The 16,339-nt window shown below is 38.6% G+C and overlaps 1 protein-coding gene across 7 annotated transcripts in view; it reads left to right on the top strand.

Annotated features, from left to right (window-relative positions):
- Positions 1–12,083, top strand: part of LOC132874277 (transcription factor SOX-13-like) — a 60,855-nt gene extending 48,772 nt beyond the window's left edge. For all 7 annotated transcript variants that reach the window (XM_060910327.1, XM_060910326.1, XM_060910321.1 and 4 more), the window contains 2 exons: positions 8,059–8,275; positions 8,495–12,083. In XM_060910327.1, the coding sequence (XP_060766310.1) occupies positions 8,059–8,275; positions 8,495–8,744 (467 nt within the window). In that variant the 3' untranslated portion in view covers positions 8,745–12,083. The remainder of the gene's footprint in view (positions 1–8,058; positions 8,276–8,494) is intronic.
- Positions 12,084–16,339: the final 4,256 nt, after the last annotated feature.

The following is a 16,339-nucleotide window of genomic DNA, read 5'->3' as shown; positions in this document are numbered from 1 at the left end:
ATATCTCAAAAGCTAATGAAAGGAATTTCACCAAACTTTCACCATGTGTGTGCTTTGGGACAAAGATGAAATGATTTAGATTTTGAGATCAAAAGGTCTAAGGTCAAGGTCACTGTGAGGTCAAATGTCCATCCCCAAGTCACAACTTAAGGCGTGTAGTCTACCAGGCGGAGGCATCCCCATCAACGCCGTTGGCGTCGAGTTCTATCTAGTTTTTTTTTGTGCTTACTCAAGAATACATAACATTAAACAGGCAAATCTCTACAGCTATGCTACATGTAGAAGTTTGGCAGGTTGAACGGTTGCACTACTGGTTATTCTTCATGAACAATTACACACGTTTAAAGGAAAACTGAAGGTAATTTTTTTTTAATCAAAATTCTATTTCTCATTTTATTAAGTATAGGAATGCATTTTTGATAGCCATTTTGTCACTGCTATAGCAAGTTGAGTGTTTGAAACATGCTATGGAATATATCCGTCCGTATGTCAAAGCGATGGATGGAAGTAAAACGTACAGCGGAAATCAAAGTGACCAACATCTGCCAACGTTCCCTGTGTCTGAAATCACCCACTCATTCACTACTCCCTATATAGGGAATTATTATATAGAGGACTATATAGTGAGCTCATTGGTAAAATGAAAAAACGCTTTCGGACACGAGTCCGTCGGGCTGGTACAGTGCTGAGCGTAAATGAGTACACCCCCTTTGAAAAGTAACATTTTAAACAAACAATCTCAATAAACACAATTTCCAAAATGTTGACAAGTTTAATATAACATCTGTTTAACTTATAACGTGAAAGTAAGGTTAATAATATAACTTGGATTACACATTTTTCAGTTTTACTCAAATTAGGGTGGTGCAAAAATGAGTACACCCCACAACAAAAACTACTACATCTAGTACTTTTTGTATGGCCTCCATGATTTTTAATGACAGCACCAAGTCTTCTAGGCATGGAATGAACAAGTTGGTGACATTTTGCAACATCAATCTTTTTCCATTCTTCAACAACGACCTCTTTTAGTGACTGGATGCTGGATGGAGAGTGATGCTCAACTTGTCTTTTCAGAATTCCCCAAAGAAAATAATTTCTTTCCACCACAAAGGTGAAGGCTACAAGAAGATCAGCAAAGCTTTACTTATCAGTCAGAATACTGTAGCAAAAGTGGTACAAAGATTTAAGAAAGATGGAACTGCAACCATCTCACAGAGACATCCAGGGAAGTTAACACCCCGACAGGAGCGTCTTCTGATGAGAAGGGTTGAAGAAAATTGGCATGCAAGTTCACTGCAGTTATCTAAAAAAGTAGAAAGCCAAACTGGGGTGACTATTTCCCGTGACACAATACGGCGTACACTGCAGAGGAATGGCATGCATGGATGCCGTCCACGAAAGAAGCCTCTCCTAAAGCCCAGGCACAAAAAAGCCTGCCTAGAGTTTGCCAGGGCCCATGCTGACAAAGATGAAGACTACTGGGACTCTATACTCTGGAGTGATGAGATCAAGATAAATGTTTTTGGAACTGATGGCTTCAAAACTGTATGGCGTCGCAAAGGTGAGGAATACAAAGAAAACTGCCTGGTGCCTCCAGTGAAACATGGTGGTGGCAGTGTCCTTATGTGGGGCTGCATGAGTGCTGCTGGTGTCGGGGAGCTGCATTTCATTGATGGCATCATGAATTCACAGACGTATTGCTCTATACTGAAAGAGAAGATGCTACCATCACTCCGTGCCCTTGGTCGTCGTGCACTTTTCCAACATGACAATGATCCTAAACACACATCTAAGGCCACTGCTGGATTTCTGAAGAAGAACAGGGTGAAAGTGATTCAGTGGCCAAGTACGTCTCCTGATCTGAACCCAATCGAACACCTATGGGGAATTCTGAAGAGACAAGTTGAGCATCGCTCTCCATCCAGCCAATAAAAGAGGTCGTTGTTGAAGAATGGAAAAAGATTGATGTTCCAAAATGTCACCAACTTGTTCATTCCATGCCTAGAAGACTTGGTGCTGTCATTAAAAATCATGGAGGCCATACAAAAAGTACTAGATGTAGTTTTTGTTGTGGGGTGTACTCATTTTTGCACCACCCTAATTTGAGTAAAACTGAAAAATGTGTAATCCAAGTTATATTATTAACCTTACTTTCACGTTATAAGTTAAACAGATGTTATATTAAACTTGTCAACATTTTGGAAATTGTGTTTATTGAGATTGTTTGTTTAAAATGTTACTTTTCAAAGGGGGTGTACTCATTTACGCTCAGCACTGTACCAGCCCGACGGACTCGTGTCCGAAAGCGTTTTTACCAATGAGCTCACTATATAGTCCTCTATATAATAATTCCCTATATAGGGAGTAGTGAATGAGTGAGTGATTTCAGACACAGGGAACGTTGTCAGATGTTGGTCACTTTGATTTCCGCTGTACGTTTTACTTCCATCCATCGCTTTGACATACGGACGGATATATTCCATAGCATGTTTCAAACACTCAACTTGCTATAGCAGTGACAAAATGGCTATCAAAAATGCATTCCTATACTTAATAAAATGAGAAATAGAATTTTGATTAAAAAAAAATTACCTTCAGTTTTCCTTTAAACGTGTGTAATTGTTCATGAAGAATAACCAGTAGTGCAACCGTTCAACCTGCCAAACTTCTACATGTAGCATAGCTGTAGAAGTTATATTATTAACCTTACTTTCACGTTATAAGTTAAACAGATGTTATATTAAACTTTTGTCTTGTAAACATTTTGGAAATTGTTTGTGTTTATTGAGAGATTGTTTAAAATGTTACTTTTCAAAGGGGGTGCACTTATTTACGCTCAGCACTGTATTTGCATCGTTACTGGCGCAGTCGGCTGGTGGGTTTTCAAAATAATAAATACATGCGTTTTTGTGATAAATCCATATTATACTGAGCGTATTTCCCACAATCAATACAAAGTACCTGAATCTTTCAGTGTCTGTTTTTTTTTTTTTAAATCAAGGCTGAATACTTTCTTCTTTGCCGCTGCCTTTTATTAAATCAAGTTTGAGACTTTTTTAAATTTGATTTCTTTCAGCGCAACTGCAAAAAAAGACGTCCGCGCCCTCTTTCGAATGCTGATGTAATCAAGCTGGAAGTTTTTGTTTTGATAGCAATCAGGGAAGTTTGAAAAAAGTTGGCAGTAATCGTCATTTAAACTCGTTTTTGTGCAATATTTCATTTGGAAAAACAGTTTTCAAAATGGCGGCACTGACATTTCGAAATCTCGCACAAGTCTTGTCAAGATTGCGCAGATAAATTCAACATGGCTAAAAACCCAATAGGCCGATAAGTATAATATTTGATTGCAATTAGTTGCCAATACGAGTCACGATATAAGGTTACTAAAACCGAATTGAATAACACGTTAATTAAGAAATAAAGCAAGTTTAAAAATGACTTCAGTTCTCCTTTAAAGTGTCATCAGATGTAGTGTTTGAACTCTCTTTGACTTTCAGAGCTTACGTGTTTAGCATTATTGGGATCCGACATGTTCTCAATCACAACGTGAAGTTTAAAAACTCTAAAAGAGGCACCGTCTGACCTCCAGACCACAAGGGGGCCATCTGAAAACCCGAGCCATGGAACTGTGGGCTTGCTGCTACTCACTTATCGCACTCATTCATTCATGTTCAGGGATGTGGTGGAGCTGGAGCATTATACTGGGAATGCAACTTACATTCTTGTAGCACCTCTTAGTGGCTTGGAGGATTTAAACAACTGCTTATACAGGATTAGTCAAATTGGTGAATAAATGGGTTAGTAGAAACCATTTATTCACAAAACAGTCTCAACCTGTTCGCCATCGTGTTCAACACACAAAAACCAGTGAGCAACAGGACCATTTAAAGCCCAGACCCACGTTTAAGAGAAAAATAGTGTTAACATACTTTTGACTAACCGTGTATTACTCGGAACTGGACTGAAACACCGCTCCCAAACTGTACCTACACCTCCAAGTCTTAATTATCGTACCAACATGTTTTAAAGAGCAGGCTCTCTTTTTTTTAGATGTGTATAATCAGAAGACAGTCTATTTCATTAGTATTTTGTACTATTATTAACAGTCTGCTTGTAAATTTTTTTTTTAAAATTTATTAGCTCGCAGGCTGTAGGGAGACGAGCTATTGCCATGACGCATCTGTCCACAATTCACAAAAATCGCAACTCCTCCCTGAGTCTTCACTGGATTCTGATTGTTTTGTTTGGCAGATCAACTTGGCTAAATATAAACGAGTTTTTCATGGTACGGCTGTGTGAGCTATTGCATCGTGGGCGTTTCCTCGCTTTATCTCATCTATTTTTATTCATTTATCAAATTATACATTCCACCAGACTCCCAGTGCTAGGATTAGCTATGCTATAATTTAGCACTAAATAAATAAACCGAAATGGGGGGGGGAAAAAAAAAAAGTTTATTCAACTTTATAATCTTATCAGCTCAATGATTGATTTGTTTTGCACCTCTTGAAAAGCTTGTAAAATAGCGCTTGAAGAAGAATGTTAAAGGGGATTTCATCCAAAAAAAAAAAAGTGTCCCCATTTTAAAAAAATAAAATAAAATCCTGATGTGGTGTATATTGTATTTCTTATATGAATGATGTGTCTGAAATTAAACTTTATTTAAAGCAAGACGGCCTTTCGATTTCATAAAATCGGTGAAATTTAGTTCCCTCTGAAATGTGGTCATTGTGATAGATGTTTATTTCTGTAATAGCTCTCAAAATATCAGGCTGTTCTGCAGCTGGGAAGTTATTTAATTTCCTGAGCAAATAACGTGCATGAAATCGCTCGCTTCGTGCAGTCAAGCAGACAGAGGAAGTCCGTGCGTGTGTGTGCGCATGCGCAGGTTTCCCTTTGAGCATGCACTGACAGTTCCATCATTCTGTCGCTAAACGAACAGCTGATCACACCGAGGTGCTCGCTGAGCGCCGATATTTATTAGTTTGGTCCTGCGTTTCCTTTCCTTCGTATATAACATAACGTCTTTTCTTCCCGCTTTCCGTTACTGTAATCAGTCTTTCACGTTTCATTCACACACTCACATCCTCCATTTTTCTCTCCTGTTCTTTTTTTTTTTTTTTTGCTTTTTTCACCTTTATCGGATAGGACAGTGTATGACAGGAAATGAGCGGGAGAGAGAGAGACGGGGAGGGATCGGGAAATGACCTCAGGTCAGAATCAAACCCGGGTCCCTGGATGTATGGTATGGCGCCTTATCCAACAGAGCCACGATGCCCCCCTTTTCTGTTCTGTTCCAAATTTGTATCCCATAATGCCTTGCATGAACAGGGAAAGCCCACCACATGATGTGATGCATGACGTAGTATCTTGTATTGCGTCATGGTGAAGCAGGAAAAAATAGCAGAGAATTTAGGGCCATGTGGAGATTAATTGTTCCATTTTTAAGAAATTAATAAAATTGGAAGTCTGCAATTCAAATTCAGTAGCTTTCGGTCCCCTAAAAAAATAATTAGATGTCGGGGAGAATTCTTTTTATGACCTACACTTGGGCTATGCTGCTGGACAACTAGCTAAAGATTTACAGTTAACGTGTAGCTTCAGTGGCGTAGCCAGGATTTTTTTACATGGGGTGGCCAAAGGGGGCCGGGGGGGTTCCGGGGTCCTCCCCCAGGAAATTTTGAATTGGCTAGATTTGATTTCCTGTATTCTGATGTATCTGGTGCCTAACTCATGAACAAAACCCATGTGAGCCAAGAGGTCAGAAATTAATGTATTAATTTATTTATGTAACATAAAGCATCTGCAAAACAAAGAAACCATCCAACTTGTTTACTCTAGTTAAGCATCAGGATTTTAACGATCACTACTAAAATGTGAAAGTAAAAACTAAAAGATCACCTGTCCCAGGCACCTGGGAAGTAGTAAGGATATTAGTCACGCTTGAATAAAGAGTGCTTTGCTCAGGAAAAGGAAAATACTTGTACAATATACTTAACTCATACATACAACATATGTAAACACTATGTTGTGATATTGTCTACTGTAAGTACTGTACAAACTAAATGTGTTGAGTTACTGTGTGTGTGAATGAGTGAAAGTGTTACACTGATGTAACATGACATAGATGAGGTGTAGTGCATGAGTGGTGTGTGTGTGTGTGTGTGTGTGAGAGAGCGAGAGGGGGGGAAAGTATGTGCACTGCATGTAGATATAGATGAGCTGTAGTATACGAATTGCACGTGTGTGTGTGAGAAGATATGTTACATGTAAATACAAAAATGAAGTGCATAAGTCGTGTGTGTTATACATGAATATAGAAATGTACTGTGTGGGTGAGTGTGTGTTCAGAGTGCACGAGTGTTGCGTATACCAGTGAGTGTGTTACATGTAAATATAGAAATGTAGTGCATCGTGTGTGTGTTGAGAGTGCATGAGTTGTATCTTAGTTACTGAGAGAAAGACTGTTTAGAGAGTGAAGCATGTGTTCATATATATATATATATATGAGAGTTAAGACAGTGCATGAGTTACATTTAAATATAAAAATTTAGTGCATGAGTTGTGTGTCTGTGTTGAGTGTATGAATGTTACATGTAAATGTAGAAATGTAGTGCACAAATTTGTGTGTGTGAGAGAGAGAGACAGTGTGTTAAGAGAGTGCATAAGTGTTGTGTATGAGTGAGTGTGTTCCATGTAAATATAGAAATGTAGTGCATGGGGGGGGGTGTGTTGAGAGAATGCATGAGTGTGACAATTATTAATCAATGTGTACTCCCACCAGTAACACACAACATCTCTATATTTTCATGTAACAGACAAACATTAACTTTAAAAGTTGTATTCTGCGGTTAGAGTGAGCAAAGTGATTCACAGACAGCGAACTTGCCGACGTAATTTTCTCTTTTGAGTCGTACAGTCGAAAACCACCGTTTTGCTATCTATCTATCTATCTATCTATCTATCTATCTATCTATCTATGTGTGCACACAGCACAAATCCCACTGTAGCCAGATATCTATAAAGACGCATATTTATCTATACGGTTGCATTTACATGTAAACGAAGGTTTCAGTCACTGAAAATGGATACTTTCGAAAACCCCGGGCAAAGTGGAGATTTCTGGAAACTCTGAATTGTCTGAAGACAGAATTGTAACTGTATGTCTACAAAGTGAGAACTTGAAGAGTATAAGAGATGAATAACTTGCATCCCAAATTAATCGCACGTTCACGTAGTTTGTAGGCTGTTGTGTTATCGGACTCGAGCATGACTGATACCACCTGCTGCCTGAACGCGTGAAATGTTTGTGCTACAGTAATATGCATCCCCGCAGAAACCAAATAGGTGGAACAAAAATCCAGCAGGCGGAACTAACATTTCGTAGGACATATCAGTTTTATAAATTTTATTGTCCGGCCCTGGGGTGGCCACGGCCCCCCCCCCCCGGCCACCCCTGTGTAGCTTAATTTATCATCATGTAGATACGTGGGAATAATACGAATGGCCAGTTTAGCAACTGTCTTACAATCAGTGCCCACTTGGAGTTTAAAAAGAAAGTCATTTATGAACAAGTCAACTCTTTGATTCAATTCTTTGAATCAAACTTCAGCAACTGAATAATTTTTTTTTCCCCGAACTGAGAATTTAAAAAAAAAAAAAATTTGTTCGTTATTTCTACACAAATAAACTAGAAATATTCCCCAAACAAATTTCTAACCACAGAGACCAACTGAAACAGGAATAAGAAATAAACTAACATGAGGCAGAAAGTAGTGGCTTTTTTTTTTTTATGTCTGTCTTGACAAACAGGACAGATCTGATGCGTTTTTGGTAGTAAAATCTTTTTTTTTTTAAATCCACGTAGAAAAATACAGCATTCTACTGAAATTGAAACAGACAGAAATAGAGAAAAAGAGCTTGACGTCGAAGCTTTAAAATTAAAGTCAACTCACCCAACAATCCTATATCTAATTCGCAAAAACCTTAACTACATGTCCTGTATCGTGGTATAATTGTCATCAGTGCCTTGCACCTCTGTATTGCCCCCTGTAGGCTCACGCTGGAAGTCCATGTCCAACCAGGAGAAGCAGCCGTACTATGAGGAGCAGGCGCGGCTGAGCAGACAGCACCTGGAGCGTTACCCCGACTACAAGTACAAGCCCCGACCGAAGCGCACGTGCATCGTAGAGGGCAGGCGGCTGCGCGTGGGCGAGTACAAAGCCATGATGAAGAGCCGCAGGCAGGAGCAGCGCACCTCGTACCCACCCGGGTGAGCAAATCATGGGGACCGACGTAAATCACATATCCTGATTACTAGTTTGGTTCCATGCCTTTAACTTTTATTTAAAAAAAAAAAAGCAAAATGAACAACCAGGCCAACAATTGCAATTCCCTACCAAATAAAGAACACCATGTGTATATTTTCATCTGCTTATATTTACTTTAATGAACCTCTAACAAGCGGTCAATTCTCTTCTCTACCTCGCAGTCAGTCAGATCAGAATCAGCTGCACTACTCCACAGCCGAGGCTCCGTACTCCACCAAACCCATGTCCATGACCCTGCCTCTACACCCTTCCCTTATGGAGCACTACCTCCCTCGTTCCCTCGAGCCACCCCAAGCCCCACGTGGCCCAGAGGAGCCGGATGAGCCCCGTTCCAAACCGCCATACAGCGAGGGAGAAGAGAGCGACGCAGGAGAGCGCAGCGAGGGCGAGCTGGTAGTCCTCACTGACTGACACAAGTGAATGGGGTGCTGTGAGGTGAAATGTTCGGCTTTTTGGAGGCGACCTGCTCACGGAGTGAATCTTTTGCTTTTCCTTGACTACTTTATGCCAGCGGCGAGGACAATGTTGAGGGACGGCTTAATGGGGGGAAAAAAAAAAAGCTAGTTATTTAAAAATAATCAAAATAATAAATATATTTGACAGTCCTTCAGTACTGCACTTTTTTCCTTCACTGAAAAGAGCTTTAAAAGGAAATGCAGATGACATCATAGGAAGTAATGCGCATATGTGCAGTAGATGAACACTGGGAAATCAGGCTCAGCGGTGTCGTTTACGCTAAATCTGTCCTGTCAATGTGTAACACTTACACCAAGAGTAACGGAGTTAACTTTAATGGAAACGGGAGCAAACATGCTCATTTTGGGCCGAATACACTGAAATCAATCAAAATTCAGATTAAACATGCTTCATTTACCTCAGACGCGGCCGATCAACTGAGATGTATTTGATTTAGTTTTGCACTGGAGCTACAAGGCTAAAATCTTCTGACTTTCTGTAACGAACGAGGAGCCGGGGTGTCGCGCTTACGGCCCAAACGTACTGCTTTTAGAATCCGTTTTCGAAATTAAAATGATCTTGCAGACAAGTGAAACGTTTGAAAATAAAATCCACTAGGGGCAAAATAGGGCAGTAAACTCAGGGCTATGGACTCCGCTAGCAAGAAAATACTATGCTACAGCTGGAATTATTATTATTATTTTAAATCGGACGCAAAAGAACCAAATTGAAGGTTTTCAGAGAAACTGAGACAGTGAATACTTACACAATCACCACATTTACTTACTTTTTTTTTTTTTATACCTTTCAGATACATTTTTGTGTGTCACTGATTTACACCCCTGATATAGAGCATCTTTTACTTTGCGTTTGTTCTGCCAATAATACTGATCTTAAACGTCTGTCTCTATTGAGGTATTTCACTCACGTGACCAAGTCATGTGATGCTGCCATTTTGGACGGCACGGCTGGAATCAGTTTGAATGCGAGGAAGGCGACAAACGAAAAACATAAAAGAAAAAGGAGCGAGATGCAGAAAACACCTTCACTATCCAGCGACGTAGGGCATTTACAGGGCGAGCAGAGGGAGAGGTATTTGCAAAAATTGAGGTTAGCAGGCTTAGAGAACGACGTTTACCTGCTTCCACCAGGATTGTTCACTGACAGCTAAGATTTGTTCACATTTTCATTTACTTTCGGTCCTCAGGATAAACAAAATGTTATTAAATGTCATTGAAATAACTTCTTAGTCTGTTGAGACATGGCCCGTTATAAGTTTTTCCTTTACTGTATTTACTAGTTTACTGAGCGCGCTCCGGGTCTGGCTGGCCGGCTAGCGCTCCGGGGCTGGCTGGCTCAGTAAACTAGTAAATCCAGTAAAGGAAAAACTTGAGACTGAAAGGTTTTAACAGTCATCCAAATGACTGAACGTAAACATTGCTACAGTAACATACCAGCTACTGTTGTTGACATTAGCTAGCTTGCCGTCCAAAATGGCGGACACCGGGGCGTCACGTGACCCTGTGACGTCAGGTGAAATACCTCAATAGCGTGCGCGACACAAGCTGCCAAAACAAGCGTTCTAGCCAAACAACCAGCTTCGCAATTCCTACAAGTTATTTTTGAGGAATCGTGACAGTAAGGCATTCAGAAAATTGCTTTCACCTCAGACGTTGAATGATCAGTGGAATCGGTGAAAAAAATAAACAACGAGTTGGCACAGAGCAACTGGTCTACCAGTTTGACCAGCTCAGCCTGTGTGTTAGTTTTTATTTTGAGCTGCTTGTGCCAAGCTGCGTCAATTTTTTTCAGCAATGAAATCCATGGGTGGGATTCATTAAATAAGTTTACATATTAAAAAAATAAAAATAATCTACTTTAAAAATGTTTCCAGCAGCCTTGTTCTAAAATGTTTGTGTATATAAGTGCTAAAATCACATGATTACTTTTCATTTCTAATCAGTGTTTAATCCTGCTGAAATACTGAGACACTGAAACAGTGATGTAAGAATATTGTCTTGGAGTTGACGACGTTTTAAAATGTTTAAAATATTGTTTGTTGTTATTACCATTGTTAACGTCACCCACCAAGGCTTTCCGGTAAACACTTCCCCTGCCTTAAGTTAGAGTTCCTGTTCAGAGCCGAATGCGGTACTTTCCACGCCTGGAGTGGTGAAAGATAAATAGTTACAGATACTGATCAGGGAAGGAAAAGGGAATTTAAAAACAGTTTTTTTTTTTAATTATTAAAAAGTAAGCTTCGTATTCACCACTGTAAGAGTTCTAGCCAAAATCTGAGTGTGTGTACACTTTCAGAAACAAAAAGGTACCAAACTACTTTTCCTTGTTCTTGGCTTGGTACCATTTGTACCTCATGCAGTTTTATTTAATTCACTTGTATGACTTTTCATGGCTGAGCACGTTTAAGTTAAATTATTTAAAAAAAAAAAAAACTCAAAGAAGGTACAAAAAGATGTACCACACCTTCATAGTACCACAATTCTAAAAAAAAAAAAAAAAGCAAGGAATAATGCAGTTTGGTACCTTTTATTTCTGAGAATATCCACAAGTTGATTGCGCCCTCTGCTGTTTTGGAGTGGTATTGACCTCAAATGCGTATTAAGTCCTACCCATGTGAGATACACAGGGTGTGCAGAAAAATGCACTTTGAGAGAGAGAAAGGGAAAAAAAAGCAAAATGAGCACCTATATAATGTAAAAATATACACGTCTATAAACCTGAGCGGTATCAATAACCGTTCTAAAGGAATGTGAGCAGTAATGCATCTGGCTCCATCTTGCTTTGTCCCCATCATTCCGTTTGGTGGGTGTGGGTGTGTATACACACCCTGTAGCGTGGGCTTGCGTTTACGTTTATAACTATTTGATTTCTTGAATGATCATTCCACCTCACAGCTCATGACCATGCCAGCTATTTGACACTTATAACTGCCTTTTTAATGCTTTTTTTTTTTTTTAAGCTGAAATGAGATTGAGGAATAAAACAAACAGAGAATGGTCTATCATTAGCTGGCATATAAAACAAACATGCTGGAATTGTGTACATAATTTAAAATAGAAATGGATACAGTTTGTATCTTACCTGTAAAATCAGATTTTAGGGGGAAAGTTATGAATTGAATAGTGTTGGGGGAGAGAAAAAAAATCAGCTGTTGTAAATATAGATTATAGACTTTTTTTTTAAATAAAAGTGTATAAGTTAAAAGGTGTATATTTTCCCTGTATGTTTTTGTTTTGAGGTTTTAATAAAATAATTGTTCCTTTTTTGCAGTCAGATTCGATTCGTGGTTTTTCTTTAATTAAAACGTGTTTAATAGAATAAGTTTAGAGTTCAGTGTTTCGATGAAAACTTTAAATGTCCAAATGGTGAGGAAAACAATCAGTGAGAGTGAGTGGAGCACACTGAAGTCAATGACTGACTTTTCAATAATAATACCACCACCAGCACCACTTCCTGAAGTGATTCATCAACGATTAAAATTACATTTTATCCATTTATAGTTACCTTCAATGTTGTAAACAAGCTTGTTCCTGTGTTCACTCCCAGTATAGCAGCTGTAAACCGTCCTTTTGTCCTCCAACTCTTATTTTCTCTAAGAAACTTCAAGAAAATGTGACGTTACGGCTTTAACTTGAGACTGTTCCAAAGCTTTGATGGAAGGAGTCTCCAGTGTTAATGTTAAAGAAATAAATAACATCTCGCAGAAATTTTTACAAAATCAGTTTGTGGCACGCCTGTCATAGACGTCAGCATGTCGAAGTTCTTAACTATTTAGCAGTTATTCCACGAAATCAAGTCGTACATGAGCTGATGAGTCGCGTAGCACAGAGTTGTCTATAATCCATGTACAGTGAGATTAAGTAGAATAACACTTCTATCCACATTCACTGGATTTTAAGAAACAGGGCATTTATTTATTTTTCGCAAATTTTATAAATAAAAACTTTATACAAAACGTCTGACAAAATCATTTCCACTTGGAACATAAACAAACCGACAGGAGCAATTTGTGAACAATGCAATCATAATAAAAATAGAATTTAAAATGTTCTTACCATCAAATACTCATCTCATTATCTCTAGCTGCTTTATCCTGTTCTACAGGGTCGCAGGCAAGCTGGAGCCTATCCCAGCTGACTACGGGTGAAAGGCGGGGTACACCCTGGACAAGTCGCCAGGTCATCACAGGGCTGACACATAGACAACCATTCATACTCACATTCACACCTACGCTCAATTTAGAGTCACCAGTTAACCTAACCTGCATGTCTTTGGACTGTGGGGGAAACCGGAGCACCCGGAGGAAACCCACGCGGACACGGGGAGAACATGCAAACTCCGCACAGAAAGGCCCTCGTCGGCCACGGGGCTCGAACCCGGACCTTCTTGCCGTGAGGCGACAGCGCTAACCACTACACCACCATGCTGCCCCCATCAAATACTTTCATTCCATATTTTGTTGCTTTTTTTGTATTTTTGGGGGTTTGTTTTCAAGTAGAATTATTTCGTCCTCGGTTGTTTTCAGCAAGACACTCCATTTTTTTTCCTTTAGGTTTTTTTTTTAAGCAGTTGGCAAACCAACTTAAAGGTGCATTACCACCACCTCCTGGACTGGAGGGTGGAACGAGAGATATTGGGGGAGGGGAAAAATATTATTTTAGCCATTTCTGTTTCTCTGACTTAGCCTTGATATTTTATTTATAAATTGTTGATTTAATAATTTATAAAATCAACTAGATAAAGTGATATATTTGACGATGCACTCTGACATTGTTTTTCTCTACTCATGGTATATGAACTGATATCCTAGTAGTAGAGTAGCCAATCAATCAGAGTGCGTGATCATTTATTCTATCCACATTTCACTGGATATGAGCAAAGTCATACAAATAAAATAAATAGCCCCCCCCCCCCCCCCCCCCAAAAAAAAACAACTTAAGACTGATCAGCAGCAAGGTCTCATCAGCGCTGTGGTTTAAATGCACTTTAACTTTTCTTAAAGAATTTCCTTCATTACTGAAAATTTACACTGATGGTCGATCAAGGCTGCGATCTCACGCTAAGGGAAAAAAGTAAAAAACACAAGCATGACTCTGACTTAGCCTTGAAAACTCTAGGCTGTGTGTGTTTGATTCAGGATATCCTCAATAGTAGACTTCCCGTGATCACTTTCCGAGCCACAGGGAGTGAATGCAGGTCATGAGGCAGAGGAGACGGGCAAAAGTTCAAGGATGAAACCCTACTAAAGGAACACATGCACCAATCCAACACTTTTCTCCTTCATATGAAACCAAGAATGATAAGGAACCATGTAGGATTCAAGGATTTATATATTTTTTTTATGAATGTCATAATTTTAACACTACAACTATGGAAAAAAAATCAACTTTAACAAACTTTAATGTATTCGAGGTAAGGAATAAAACAATGTTGCGGCAGTGTAGGAAAATCAACGACAAGGTGGTGTAATGAAGCTAACTTACTCTTATCACCTTAAAGTTGATTATTTTCTTATAAACGGCACATCCTGAAGTGTTTTATTCCTCTTATACCTACCACAACAGCAGCAAACAAATATCATACTTTTACCCAGTTAGTTACTTTTAAGCTTGTCGAACATCCATGAGAGAAGTAATCATCACCATTACTTACATTATAGCAGCTATAAACAAACTTTCCTTTCCTTCAACAATCTCGCACTTCTCTGGATCACTTGCCATCATCATCCCCAACCACCCTAGGTAGAAATAGGGATACTGGGCCACATACAAAAGTATCCAACATATCACATATCTGTTACACATTTCTAAAACCTGGAATGAAATTGTGTTATGAGATTGGCCTGAATTAGTATGACTGATATTTACATAGCTTTGAAAGTGTGAGATAGATATATACTACCGTTCAAAAGTTTGGGGTCACTTTGAAATTTCCTTATTTTTGAAAGAAAAGCACTGTTCTTTTCAATGAAGATCACTTTAAACTAATCAGAAATCCACTCTATACATTGCTAATGTGGTAAATGACTATTCTAGCTGCAAATGTCTGGTTTTTGGTGCAATATCTCCATAGGTGTATAGAGGCCCATTTCCAGCAACTCTCACTCCAGTGTTCTAATGGTACAATGTGTTTGCTCATTGCCTCAGAAGGCTAATGGATGATTAGAAAACCCTTGTACAATCATGTTAGCACAGCTGAAAACAGTTGAGCTCTTTAGAGAAGCTATAAAACTGACCTTCCTTTGAGCAGATTGAGTTTCTGGAGCATCACATTTGTGGGGTCGATTAAATGCTCAAAATGGCCAGACAAATGTCTTGACTATATTTTCTATTCATTTTACAACTTATGGTGGGAAATAAAAGTGTGACTTTTCATGGAAAACACAAAATTGTCTGGGTGACCCCAAACTTTTGAACTGTAGTATATATATTTTCTCGACAAACATTTCGGCCTTCTTCAGTGTCATAAAAAACAAGTTTTTATGACACTGAAAAAGGTCAAAACGTTTGTAGAGAATAAATTTTTAATAAATGTTCAAAAGTTGGGTGTCAGAGTGAAATGTTTCTATTCTACATTATTTATATCTACACTGCTGGGACCCGTGGTATCCTCTGGATCCTTTTGGACAGATTGGTTGTTGGCTGACAGAGACTTTTTACTCTACTTTATACATTTTTTTTATTTTGTTGATTTAATAATTTATATACAATTAAAAAAAATGTAAGTTAAAAAAAGTTATAAATATTAATCATGGTGGTGGTATTCATTCATTCATTTAAATTAACATGTAATAAGATAGCACTGTTTAATTAATTGTAGTTTCATAATAAGAATAAAAAAATCACTATAATTGAATTTTCAGACAAATCTATGGGTTAATGCTCTTTGCTGATACAGATATTAATATATTCACAAGATCACCACTGTACATCAGTTTAGTGGTATTCATCAGCACTAATTCAACCGGAAATGATTAAAATGACAAGTTTCATTCAGACAGCACATTTTTAATGGAAACTTAAGAACAAAAATGTTAAATTACTCTCTTCAGCTCTCTTGCTGAAGTCGAAAGGGTCATTTTACAGTACAGTGTCATCTATTTCACAATATTTCACAGTATTTACAGTCCCTTCAGTGTCACCTGGGCTCTTCGCTGCAAATCTAAAGCGCTCTCCGGTGGTCACGCATCCGACAGTGAGCCTACCGGGAACCGGTCCAGTCTCATCCAAAAACAGTAATGTTGAGATTAAGAGAAACATACGGATCTGTACAATGCTTCAAGTCAGTTCAGTACATTCAGAGAACAACAAAAGAAATCATAAAAGAACTGCAAGCTGAGAAAACGGATGAGGAAAAAAAAAAAATTCTAAACAGTCTTCAATACACGCTCAATTGCTCCATCCATCACAGATAGAGGAAAGAAATGTCTAAGATGGTTTAAAATGACAAATGATCTCATGTGCACATTTTAAAAACAAATATATTTTATACACACACACAGTACTGTGCAAGTCCTAGGCACATGCGAA

Source organism: Neoarius graeffei, chromosome 26, assembly GCF_027579695.1.
Source record: "Neoarius graeffei isolate fNeoGra1 chromosome 26, fNeoGra1.pri, whole genome shotgun sequence".
NCBI lineage: Eukaryota > Metazoa > Chordata > Actinopteri > Siluriformes > Ariidae > Neoarius > Neoarius graeffei.
This window is presented reverse-complemented; position numbering and strand designations above follow the sequence as displayed.